Genomic DNA, 13410 nt, shown 5'->3' on the forward strand with positions numbered 1-13410 from the left:
TGCACTTAAGCATGGCTGACCTACTGAGAATTAAAATAGTTCACAGTAAACAAACAAAACCAAACTGGCTGTTTTTATATGTGCAACATGAAAAAAGTACAACCCCAACTGGCTATTTTTCCTTGAAAGATAAATTGTAGAAGTGCTTATAGCTTCCAAGGGAGTACCTGTCTAATTAAACTTCTTTAAATGTTTGAATGTGCTCACTTTTGCTGTGGGACGCATTGTAGTACATTGATATTAAGGCCAGGAGTTAAAAAGACATTATGATATATGTTAAATGCAAGTTTATTTTTTGAAATTAGTATTTGTAATGGAGGAAGAAAAAATTCCAGCTTGTGCTTCAAAGTAAGAATTGCTTTCAGGTATTTTCCATAGAAACAGGTTATGTCTTTGAACTGTTGCAGAGTTTACCATCTTCCTCTGGTCTTGCGATCATTGCTTATTTGATAGAAGCTTTTTGGTCTAATCCAATCCACTAGCATGACTGGAAAGACCTTAGTCATGCCTGATTTGTAGTTCTGGGTTTGGGTTTATTTTTTCAGTTTTATGTGATTGAAATCAGGTTTATATCCTCTCATATTCTTGTTCGCATACGGAATAGTGAAGAACTGGGATCTGGCAAACAGTTAAATAGAAGCATCAGTTTTTAGTACGTTGAAGATGAGACAAAACTAATTGTGATGAGCTGGATGTGTATTTTATTTAGGAGATGGATGATAGTGAATGGGGGATAACTTACAGTTTTAAGATTGTTCTGTTTTAAGTAGAGATACTGCTGAAATGGTTCATAATAGCCATAAAAAAGCTGAGTAATGTATTAGACAAATTAAATTCTCATGGGAATATTTAGTAATCCTCTTTCCATCGTACAGTTCTTACACTTTCTTTTAAAATGTGCATTTAAAACGTCAGTGATGTTAGTGTAAGCTTTTATATTCTATCATTTCATTTCTTAATCTCTTTTATAGAGAGAATATAGTATTTGATGGTAGAATGTTCTTGTTTCTATAATTTTCTCCTTTACAAAATTACTCTAAATTTGAAGTTTAAGAAAAAAGTGTGTGTGCAAGCCACTTGGTATTTGACACACACCCCCATCCACCCCTTCATTTGTGAGGCATGTGTAATGGGAATTTCTAGTCTGACATTTAACAAGGACTTGCAGGTACAGGTGAGGAAGGACTAATAGGTGTGGACATCAGTGTGTAAGAGGTTGGAGAGGCAGGTTGCAGGAGAAGAATATGTCATTTTAGTCTAATTATTATTCTCCTCCTCCCTCCCACCCCAAGCAATAAGGATACAAAAATATACCCCAAACTAATTTTGAGGGAAAGTGTTGACACATAACAAGTAAACATAAACTAGTGATGAACTTGCAATGCTAGTTACCTTCAGAGGAATGAGATCCTGCTTAGGAAGAGTGTTTGGTGAATAGACATTCATAAGCTAATACTGTGATGGCCAGACTTAAGTATAGACCAGAGATGACATTATATTCTTGAAAGAAAGCTGAAAGAAATGCTAGCAATATCTATATCAACCATGCTTTATCATCCAAGCTGTTTCCAGAGATAAAAATGTTTCCATTCAGGGAAATCCTTAATGCACAGTGGCCTAACGTTGGCTTTCAGTTGAATTAGCAAATTGAAGCGATAATAGAGGTCTGGCTGAAAAGCAGCGTGTGTAGAAGTGTTTTAATATTTGTTGACCTGGTGCTTGGATAGCAGTTTGGATGAGGTAACAGGGAAAAAGTAGCTAAATATATGGGGAAAAGCACTGCTCAAGAAAGCATGGAACGGGGTGAGGAGAAGATAGTTTTCTTTTTTTTTGTGAGTTATCCAGTGGATAGGTGACTGTCCACAGTGGATAGTTTGGGAGAACTGGGGAACTACTTAGTCCTGCTGAAGAACCCAAAATAAGTGTAGAGCGGTTGCATAGCTGGGATTTGGGTTTGTTTTTTGATTGTTTTTTTTTGGTTGGTTGGTTTGGGGGTTTTGTTTGTTTGTTGGTGTTTGGGCTTGGGGCTGGGTGTGGGGCTTCCCCCCCCCCCCCCCGTTGCCCTTATTATTGCTTATTTGTTTCTGCTGTCTTTCTGCACCCCTTGAATCTATCAAAAGAAATGCCAGAAATCCCTTGGCTTCTGTCTTAACAGGCACTTTAGCAACCTCTACCGGTCTTGTATTGCAACTTGTTGCATTTAATTTGCTGCCATTACAGCAAAACATCCATAATCTGTGCCATTAATGCTATAAGGATACCCTGTTAATAAATATTTACAGCCAGGTTTCTAAAGTAAGCTTTTAGATCACTAACTTTTATAGCATTTTTAGCCATGTGAGTAAAGTACAGATGAGATGGGATCAGATAAAACTACAGAAAATCATGACTGATTTACTTTTTAGATGTATCCAAAGTAGAAAGGCAGATAGAAAGGTTTCATTAGATTTTGGGGAAGGTGAAGGGCATGCTGTTCCCTGTTGCAGTGTTCTGTGTATTTCCAAAAGCTGTTCTCTTATATTCACAAAGGCTGTTTCCAGAGGGGTAGCTGACCATAAATGGAACTTCAGTCATTCTGAGTGCATCAGAAGTTCAACTGGAATTGTTCAATACAGCAGTTACGCTGATATTTGTCCAAGTAACTTTGACATTTCTTATGGTGTGGACTTATGTGAAGTTGCGGTAGGAAAAGATTAGCAATGAACAAGAAGTGCAGATAACATTTTAGACTGTCCACTTCTTTGTTTAGATTTTGTGAGGTGTAATCATTTCGTGAAATCAGTTTTGGCAGAATTTACTCTGAAGAGCACTTGCATTGTAAGTGTTTTGTGAGAAGTGAATGTGATATTAAGCTTAAGGTTTGTATTGAAGAATTTTTTGATCTGTTGGACATGTGCTCTGTCAGAAGGAGATTTAAAAATTCATTTATTTCTTTACTAGCTATTGGTCCAGCATTATAACAGCATAGTATTTGGCATCTGAATCATATTTCACATTAAGACTTTGAGGTTTTTTAATAAACAAGCAGTTTATTTTGTGTCTTGTACTCCGGTTCTAATTAGCCTCTGGGAGATGACACATTGTTTACTTTCATATCAATAGTTTTCACAGAATAAAGCTTCAACAGGAGTTCCATCATGTTACAAGTGCCAGGCCTTTTAAGTTATCTGGGGATCTTGCCAGTAGTCTTTAAAAGAACACCGCTAATTAAATCTTCCAGTTACTTAGTATTTCTGGCACTAGGATGTTTCTTTTGCCTGTCTCTTCGACAGTATAAAGTCACAGTGAAGGGTTTTTTTGAAATAACTAAAAGCAGTATGTAAAAGGATTAGTAAATGGACTTTACTGCAATAATAACTTTATATTGTACTGCACTCTAGTATTTGAAAGCTCTCCTTTGTAAGTAAACTGCTTTTAATGGTTTTGGAAGAGCTCTTTCTCTGAGTCGCCATTGTTGAACTTAATTTGTGCTGATAATTAATTTCTTGAATATATTTTTCCAGTTTACTTCTGTAATGCTGTGCTGCTGTTGTTTTGTGCCTGAATCTCTGAAGCCAAAATACTGCTGTCAGCAGTTTTCTGTACCTCCTATTGGTACCCTTTTCTGCTGCTGCCTATTTACTGGTAGTCTTGGCTATTTGCTCTTGCATTTGTGCCTTTTATTTTCCACTGGTATATCTATCTTTCTAACAATATTCTGGATGTCCTGCTTCCAGATTCTGAGTTACATGCTTGACAACAGCACTATGTTTCTGTTCCTTAGACGTGCATCTGCCAAAATACCTTCCAGTTCCTTTAAGCTTTCCCCCTAGCAAGATGGATGCTGAGTCCTTTATAAGCTCCTTTATAAAATCAAGAATTGGGAAAAAGCCTTTTAATCTGTCTGTACTAGAGGCCTCATGAGGCCTCCTGGCCTGCCGCTTCAGACTTCCTTAAGGTTAATTTGAGTTTATTAATAATCTTTATTTTAAATGTCTTTGAGCTCTGCAGTAGGGGTTTTTCTGTTAATGTAGTGGATATACTGCCTAGAGGACTTAAAGTATATTTCTCTGTGAATTTCATTTAAATGAAGCACTGGGGTGATGATTTGGAATGTTCTCCTGGTTTAAAATGTTTTAAATAATGTTTTTTAATTAAACTGTGTTTTTCATTAAAGGAGTGGATGCATGGAACTTCGTCCATGCAGTTTTTGCTGTAAGAGCTGTGAAGGTGCTGTTTTGCCAGTCTGATACCTCAGACAAAAGGTGGAAATTTATGTAAAGGATACAGACCCTTTAGATCTGTACAGGGAATTTGAGATGGAGAGTATAGAGTTTACTGGTCTGATAGAGTGTATTGTGGTATGGGTTACTTTAGTGTAGGTTAGAGAAACTGGAAAAAAGAGGTCTTAGGAGGGCTTGGGGAGTTGACTGTTTGTTTAGCAGTGTTTAATTGTCTACTCAGTATGAGGGGTGGAAAAAATGGCATTTGATACTGAACTAAGGTAAAACAGTTTTCCTGTTAATAGAACCCTGTATTTTTCTGAACTTACTGTGATCTTGCCAACTTTGAATTTTAATTAGAGAAGCATTGCAATACAGTTATCATTGATAAACAGTTGAACTATTCAGTTGCTTAATTTGTTGATTTTTTTTTCCTTTGCTTAACAGGTTTTTTTTTTAATAGTTTCTTAGGATAAACTGTAAAACCAGTAGCGTTCTGTCACTGTTCAGATTTGTCTAGCATTCTAAACCATTAAAGAAACAAGAAGGGTGTGTTTTTAATGAGCCGTGGATTCATCCATTTCTAAAATTGTGCTGCCACAGAGCATCTCAAACTTTGTATCTGAGGGCATGTATTGTAAGCATTGGGAAGCAGGATCTCCAGCCGTTGTGAATCTGCACCAAGAGCAAATGGCTGCCAGAGGTGCTTTCGGAGGCTTGAGGGGGTGTGCTAACGGGGTTGCTCACCTCCCTGGCCAAAGCATGGTGCACTCTGCCTGGCTGCATCATCAGCTCTTCCTTCAGGTCTGCCATAGTGAACAGACCTTTGCTCCAAGACTTCAGGGACTTTTAAAGTATTCTTTGTTCCCAAACCTTGATGAATTGCTTGCTTTAAACCTGAGTAAATGTAAACAGGCTTTGGCATCTTTTTAACAGCATATGTACATACTGAACATTGCACTACTCAATGTATGTGAAGTGGGAGGGAAAAGGAACTCTAGTACTTGGAATTTGTGTTTAAAGACTATTTCATTACTTCGTTTTAACTTTTGCAATTCTTATCCCTTATTTGAACTATAATAATGTTTAATGTAGCTGTTCTCTATGATGGGAGTAAAAGCCTGACTCTTTTTCTGGTAGAAAATAAATTACAGCTTTCTATTTCAGATGTGGTATTTAATTGTGTTTCTCACTGGCCAGAGTGATTTTTCTCAGTTGTGTGAGCCAAGATTTCCTGCTTTAGTTGCCTTTCGGACATGGTTGTTTTTCAGATGTGTATATATAGCTTGAGGTGTTAAAATCAAAATATTTTGATCCTCTGCTTGTCCAGTGTTGCAACTTCTGAGACCTTTCAGGTGTGTCTAAACTTCAGGCTAAAGTATGACCACAACTTGTTTAGGCATATCCGTGCTACCTTTACATTAGTGGTCTTGGGTACTGATAGCAGCAGCTGCAAGGCACCCCATGTAGCAGTTGGCTTCAGTGTATCTTTATGCCTTCCAGGTAGCGCTTTTGGTATATGCGGAGTAAATTTGTGCAAGATTGGTGCAGGTGTATATTTAATTAATAATAGTGTGACTGTTAGTGTTAAATGTGTGCTAACCTCTTTTAATTTACTTGTGTGGGACGCTCAAAATCCTGTCTTGACTGCTATTTTCACAGGTCTTTGTACTGGTCACCTCTTTGCAGGTTGTTTGGAGTGAGTTGGTTGGTTGGTTTTATTTCTAATCAGACAGAATTTCCAGCTCCTGAAAAGTTGGGCTGCTCTGGCTCCATTAATAAAGTGCACAAAGAGAAGGGAAGCTGGACTCACATACTTGGATAAACAGAATGTGTATTCTTGGAAGGAATACCATGACCTGAGTTTCCAGTTATAGCAGTCCTGGCTGCAACTTGTCATATGTTAAGGTGTGTTTAAATTGTGGTGCTGTTTTTGATAGCAGAATATTGTGTTACGTATACTAAAAACTGCAGGTAGTATTGTGATCTATGTTTTATCGAAACATCTCTGAATATTCTAACAAAAAACTCTGTTCTTGCATGAATTTTAAGTAAGTATTGTGATCATATCAGAAAAGATAGGATTTTTGGGACTAAAATAATGATCAGATGGTTACTGGAATATTCTTAGGACTTTGCTTTCACTATGTTATTAGCTAACAACTTGGATTTTTCATTTGTGTGGCTCATATAGGTGGAGTTTCCAGAATAACATGTATTTTGGATTAGTTTAGGTTTTTTTTCTTTTCTTTCTTCAAAGCTATTCTAAAATTGTTGGCAGAAAGTTGCACTTGTTAATGTGTTGCTTCTTGGATCGTTTTCAGCTATTATTGGAGGTGCTGTGGTTCAGCACAATTGCCAGTTGACTGGTAGTTTTATCAGTTCAGACCAGAGAAGACATAGCAGCTGAAGAAATCTTTGAAACGAGTAGTTCAGGACTAATATATAATATAGTAGTTCAGCTGTCCTGAAATAGTATTATACCTGTCTTGGCATCCCTGCTTTGTGCTTTCCCAACAAATCTTTGCATTTCTTTCTCCATCTCTTGAGTCTCAAGAAAAGTTGTAGCATTGCACTACATTACATTTGATTTGGTGTTAATGCACTAGAAAATTGTGATTAATGTCCCCCAATTAACTGTCCCACATAGTGCATAGAAGTACGGAAACACAAGCATGCAGGCTCAGCTCACTTAGAGTGTGCCAGTGGGATTGTTGGCAAAGAACTCCAGCTGGTGGGATCCAGGGAGCAGCATGTACTGGTGCTTTGTGGTACTGGAGGCAGGTCTCTGCTGCAAGTTGCCCTGAGTCAGCACATGGGGTAATACTGCATGCTGAATACAAGGCAAATAAAAAAGAAAAGCAAGTAGAGAAGAAGAAGAGAAAATTAATGACTCGATGGAGATGTTTGAATAAGATCTTAGGAGGTAAATGCATGTTGGAGTTGAATACTTCTAGGTGTTTTTTAATAAAAACATATGGTTACATTTATTTGTAATATTAGTTTATGTGACCAAGATACCTTTCCATTGCTTAACACAAAGGTGCATTCTTCCAGACTGAATTGGTAGAAAGTTGTCTTGGTAAGAGCCTGTGGATATCATATAACCAGGACAGATAAATTGTATAAGTGTGGTGATTGTGATACAATCTTATTCATAACTCTTAATAATTTCCTTTAAAGGAGAAACAGAATTAGTTGAGGAAACCTGAGTTGTTATAGGGCTATTTCCTTGTGATCATAATCTGCAATTATTTCTTAAGTATTCTGGGTAAAAAACAAGTAGACTAGTGGTAGTAAATTCTGAAACTCAGAAGCACTGAGCTTCTAGCCATAATATCCTGATAGTAAACAATAACAGTGATGGTAAAGGTAAGAATGTGGGTACACTCAAAAGCTGAATGAACGCTATCTTCCTTTTTTTTTGATGTGGACTTCTTCATGTTTACTTGTATTTTAAATAAGTAAAAATGCTGTTCTTGAAACTGTGAGTTTTAATACTTTGATAAGGCAAGTAATTTTTTTTTTTTTATTCTGCATATATTTTATAATGTCAATATAAAAACCAAGACAGAAGGAAACTGATCAGGAGATGTGTCAATAATTTGGGCAGTTTGGGTTTTGGGGTGGTTTTTTGTTACATCAAAAGTGCCTGCTTTTAGTGTCTTAAGGCTTTCCTTCCTCTTCCAGAAAATGCTGGGACAGAAGAGATGAGTACTCCCTTTACTAAGGCCTAAAACTGCCTGTTGAAAAACAATCCTGACCAGGCAATATACGAATGGCCCAAGGAAGCCAGCAAATTGATATTCAGGTTTTACATGACCTGCGACAGAAGTTTCCTGAGGTACCTGAAGGTGTTGTATCCAGATGCATGTTACAGGTCAGTGTTCTGTTAATGACTCCACAAGTAAGCAGTGTTGCTTATTTTAAGTGTTATGTATGGGTGTCTCCTTTGAAAGAAGATATTTTTTTCTTTCTGTTTTCCTTTTTTGAGTGAGACAAATCTCACAGCCAATTTCTTTGTGTTAAATTGGCCTCTCTTTTTCCATGTCTAATCAAAGGTGGCCCAAGGTAAACCATCCTGTAAATCAGAGTGAGCATGGAGACTACCTACTCACCAATCAGTATGCTTGTGCCTTTTAGCCATCTCATGAGCCATTAACTGTGGCAAAAGGAGGAATGCAAAGCCAACATGAGTCCAGCAGGGACAATTTAAGGTTATTTTTTCTGTTTTGTTTTGGGGGTTTTTTTGTTTGGTTGGTTGGTTTGGGTTTTTTTTATTGCTTTGAGTCTTAAGGCAGATCCAGAAGCATTTGTGCTTACCTGCTCTCCATCAGGCTTCAAGGTAATTAGTGGGCCCTTGCCTTGCATGCAGGTTGCTCGCCCTGCTTTCTCCTCCCAGCTCCTTTGGTCTGCAGAGCCAGTGCTGGTAGCCTTAAGATATCTTGTGCAACAGGGAGCCTAGGAGCGTGATACAGACACACCAAGTTCTCAAAGTCAACCTGAATCAGGCAGGGCTAGGTGATTGTAGCCTAGCATCCACTGTGTTAGACCTGTATGGATGTGATGCACTGGTGTGCGTCTGCCCAGTGCTTCCCAGGGCTTTGGCTGCCAGATGAGCTTCATTTGTTTTGTTGTAGCTTTGGAGTCCATGCTGCTAATCTATGGATTTCTATTGGGCTTGGAAGTAACAAAGCATTTTTGACTGGCACTGCAGTTAATGCAGTGGCTATGGACTGCCATATCATCAACTTCTACCTCCAGCAATCTGGTTTCTGTATTGCCACCATCAGAATACTTATGCCCGTATTTTGCATCAGCTTCTGCTCTATAACATCATGTTATAGATACGTTATTCATGTTATAGATCATGTTATTCAGCAGATAAATTAATATGCCCATCCAAAGTCTGGTACCTTGAATACCTGGGGTTAACAAGTGCTGATAGACTTACTTAACTATGTTGCTTAAACACATTTGCTTTGCGTTTTCCAGTGATCACAAAGCATCCATACTGATTGGATTTTTTTCATTATCTAAGGTATTCAATCTTTGAGTACTCTGGATAATGAGAGGGTTGTCTGAATATTCATACGGATCATGAGTATACACAACTTGATTAGAAAAAAGATGTTCCCAGAAGATTTTCCCAGAGTTCCCAGAAGCTAGCAGTCTCTGGACTATGGCTAGGACATCTGTGGTTATGATGCAACATTTTTGATATCATAATTGCTTGTCTTGGGTTTTATATGTGTTTTTATTTATATGTATATACTTACTATGTATATGTAGTCATACATACATGCCATCCAAACACAATGTTTTTATAGTTGGGAGTTAGAAGTGTGACTGCCAATTTAATGTTCATATTTTCAGGACTTTCTTATGACTCTCCGTATGTATTAGAGTAAAAAGCTGTGAAAAGTGAAGTTCTTTGAGAGAATTGCTTTTTACTAGCAAGAGAGCAAAATTCAGGGCTCATTAGGTTCAAAGCTTTCCCACACCCTTTCTCTCTTAACTGTTTAGCTGAAAAATGAACCAGACTATAAATTGTCAGTATTTGTTTTCAGGGTTGTACACTGCCATTTTGTTAGTTCTCTGTAGGATTAATCTAATTCTCGTACTACAAGTGGTTTTGTCCTTCAAACATGAGAACTGCTTACTGAGGAAGGTGAATGGACTTGATAGAGTGAATATATCAGAAATTTAAAACCTAGTGCTCAGCTCTTGAGAGAGTCTTCTTCAGTAGACTTCTTCAGTAGACTTCTCAGCAGTCTTCATAACATTGAATACAGTGGATTGTTTATATTTTCATATATTTATATACACATATTATATATATAAAAAAGAGCCTGTATCTGTGAAGAAAAGATACTGTGCAACCCATACTTTGACAGGGATATTGGAGAAGGGTTTAGATGTTGAGGAACTGGTTTAGGTCTGCTTTCTTAATAGGATCTTTCAAAAATGCCATAGTGTAATTAATGTTCCATATGTGCAGTATTATTACACTAACTCATTACAGTGGAAAGCTATCTTTTTTTTGTTGTTAACTGAGAGCTTCTAAGACCCACCAGTAAAATCCTGTCATGTTGGTGGTTCTCTGAAATTTCTTGAGCTCTGATTTCTCTGAATCAGTGGCTTCTATGAACTGCCATAGCTTCTAGCTATGCTACTCCCCTGAGACAGTGGGGAGTTTTTTAGGCTTGGGTTTTTTTGTTAGTTTCTTTGGTTTTGTTAAAAAAGAAGCCTAATGTGATCTCGTTAAACCAAGAAATTTTGTACTTTGACTGGTGGTGAAGATTGGAAAGCAGAATTTGACTACTTTAGCATGTGTTTGCAGTACTGCTGAAACAGTGTCGGAATATTCTAGTTCTTGTAGTTGAGCATAGTGGAAGAAATTTCTGAAAAATGCAGTAACTTGGTTTAGGTCAAAGATAAGTACTTAAGGATAGTATCAGGTGTAAGAAATGCTGTGTTTACCTTCATGTGTCAGATGAAGCATCTTGTCTTGGTAAAATTGTTTTTTAACTGGGAATATGTTCCAGGAGAGAACCTGAAAGAGTTTAAGCAGTTACACAGTTTGGAATTGGATTGGCAAGAGGCTTTTTTAACAAGAAAAGTTTCTTCAGGTCACCATGAACTCTGCAGGAAAACTACACAGATACTTAAAACTACACAGATCCTTCAGTCCTCTTCTTTCTATTTATGGTTTTGTTTGGGGTTTTTTTTGTTTGGGTTTTGTTATCGTTCCTTTTTTTTTTTTTCTTGCTAAACACTTTCAGCTTATTTTTAAAGGAAGGTTTATAGCATTATATGCTTGTAATGAAAATCTTGAGAATAACAGAGTACACAAATGTCTTAAGGTGATTAGCCCACTGTTGAAATAGCTGAACAGTATCTAGTATACTGAAAACAGAGGACCACCAAAAAATCTAATAGGATGAAACCTGTATTAATCTATGGAATGAAGTTTTATTGCTTTATTGGGCTGACAGCACTGAATGTTCTTGAAAAGTTTTACATCCCTCCATTCTTCCCAACAAGCCTTCTGCATTCAGCTCTCCCCTTCTCCTCATTTAAGGGAGTCACTGCAGTGTCCCTAGTCTGTGGACATTGTCCCCTTTTGTTCTTTTGTGTGTGTGGAGCATTCTGTAAGTACCTGCTCCTCAAGTCTACGTCCTCTCCTTGCTTCCTCATTTCTGTCCAACATTCTTATACATTCTTTTTTTTTTTCTTTCTCTTTCAGGATGCCAACATTTTAAACTCAATTGGGACATGGGCAGAGCTAACATGAGGGGTATTGTTTTGCTGGAATATGCTCAGTTCTGCCATCAACCGATTCTGTGATCTGTAAAGAGCTAGAAGCGGTTGAAACTCTGCCTCTGCCAGCCAGAAGATGCCAGGGGTTCCATGTGCCCCCGTTTCCCCTTTGAGTGCTCCAGTTTGTTCACTGATGTCACTGAAATTTTGGAATTGATTTGATGCAGTCTTAAAAAAAAAAAAATAGAAAAATTATCCAAAGAAATGCATTCAAGCTGAATGTAAGGGCCTTGCAAGCTTGGCCTCTTCCTTTTGATTTTGGTATTTTTGGCCTTTCTGTTAGTAATTCACTTAAGTTCATCCAAAATCTGCCTTCAAGATCTTTCTAGCTTATTTTTCTGTGGCACCCTATCTTTTTGCCTTTTCTGGCTCCCTTTTCTCCCTCGCAACAAATACAGGACTATTTTTTCTTACCTTTTCTTACCCACTGTTGTGTCTGTGTGTGATTCCGTTCTTCATTACTAATTTCATTTGATTACTTTGTCCTCTGGTGTTTATTCCAAACTAGAACTGATAGGCATAACCATAATCTTGACCTATTTTCGTATCTCGTGAGGTTTTTCTGCAACAATATTAATATACAGCTGGTTAGTTAGATAGCCTCTAGGGAATCCTGTTATTTTAAAAGTTTTGTGGCTGGGTTTTTTTGTGGGGTTTTTTTGTTCATTGGGGTTTTTTTTTTTTATGAATTCAGAACTGCATCTGGCCTGTATGAACACGTGGTCTTGGTTTTGTGGGTGGAGTTTAGCCCCATCCCTCTCCCACTTCTGTTATACCAATCCTTTTTTTTCTTTTTTTAATCTGTAAGTTAGAGACAGCCTTACTATATCTGCACAACACACTTATGACCTCTCATCCTGGTTGAAGGATGAGAACTACTGTATGCTAGTTTAACAAAAGTAACTTGATACAAAGCATTTGGCATAGATCAATTCATCTTAGTTGTGTTATTCTTTAACTAACTGATAATGTTGCTACTTGGTGTATGCATTCTTTTTAGTAGCTGTTTCTGTGTGCTGGATGAATCTGACATCTATTTAGTTTTAATGTCTGGGCCTCAGCAGGTGCTTTTCTGGCTAAAAGTATTAACCTTTATTTCTTGGTGGTAGGAAAAGTTCTGTCAGAAAAGTGATATGGACACAGTATTAAGAAATTACTCCACTGATGCATATTCACTCTTCCAAAAGTCCTTATGGAGGGAACTAAATTGAGAAAATCTGAGTACAGTATTACTAAACCTGGAAAAAGAGGAATGAGCGATTTTCTTCTGAAATGTTTAAAAAAAGCAAATTAGCTGGGTTGGTTTTGTTTGAAGTCATCCTATTACAGGTTTTAAGTGGCATTGTACAAATGTAAGTATTTAAGAGCTTTGCAGGCAGTGGTGTAGAATGAAAATACAAATGTCCCCTGGCTTTTTCATTACTCATTACATCTTGCAAAAGAGTAATCCTGCTGCATTTGTATACACTGAGTTTTTACATTTTTTCTGAAGTCATGTACAATGCCTTGGGCTGGCATTTTGCTTCTCTGTGTGAGATTCACTTTCCATTTTCAACAGGTGGTAATGCATAACTGCTGTTGAAGTGTTTGGGAAAAGACTTAAACATTTATTTTGGTTTTTGTTTTTAAGTTATTAACCAGTAATATGCAGGTGCTGTGAATCCATTTTCTGTCATTTCACCCCTCAAACCAGAGACTTGCATTGTTGAAGATTGTTCTGAAACTGGGATGGAATAGCAGAAGTATTCATCCAAGGTGTATCATACTGTATGGTGTTAGCTTGTCAAGTTCCAAGATCTCCCTGCAATTGCTTCAGCAGCAGTGCAGACCTCCCTCGTTGGTACCAGTGACTGAATTGCTATTCACAAAATAGTAAGGTTCACAT

The 13410-nt window shown here is 37.4% G+C and overlaps 1 protein-coding gene across 6 annotated transcripts in view; it reads left to right on the forward strand.

Moving 5' to 3' along the window:
* Nucleotides 1–13410, forward strand: part of TAB2 (TGF-beta activated kinase 1 (MAP3K7) binding protein 2) — a 64612-nt gene that overhangs the window by 37098 nt on the left and 14104 nt on the right. Inside the window, exons 1-2 of one of the 6 annotated variants that reach the window (XM_080614663.1) lie at nt 10412–11746; nt 13156–13397. Coding sequence is in view for 2 of the 6 variants with exons in the window: in XM_080614659.1 (XP_080470785.1) it covers nt 7981–8082 (102 nt within the window). In the remaining 4 variants the exon portion in view is untranslated. The other 5 variants (XM_080614659.1, XM_080614660.1, XM_080614664.1 and 2 more) reach the window with 5 other exon arrangements.

The sequence above is a fragment of the Psittacula echo genome (assembly GCF_963264785.1).
Source record: "Psittacula echo genome assembly, chromosome: 4".
In the NCBI taxonomy this organism is placed as follows: Eukaryota; Metazoa; Chordata; class Aves; order Psittaciformes; family Psittacidae; genus Psittacula; species Psittacula echo.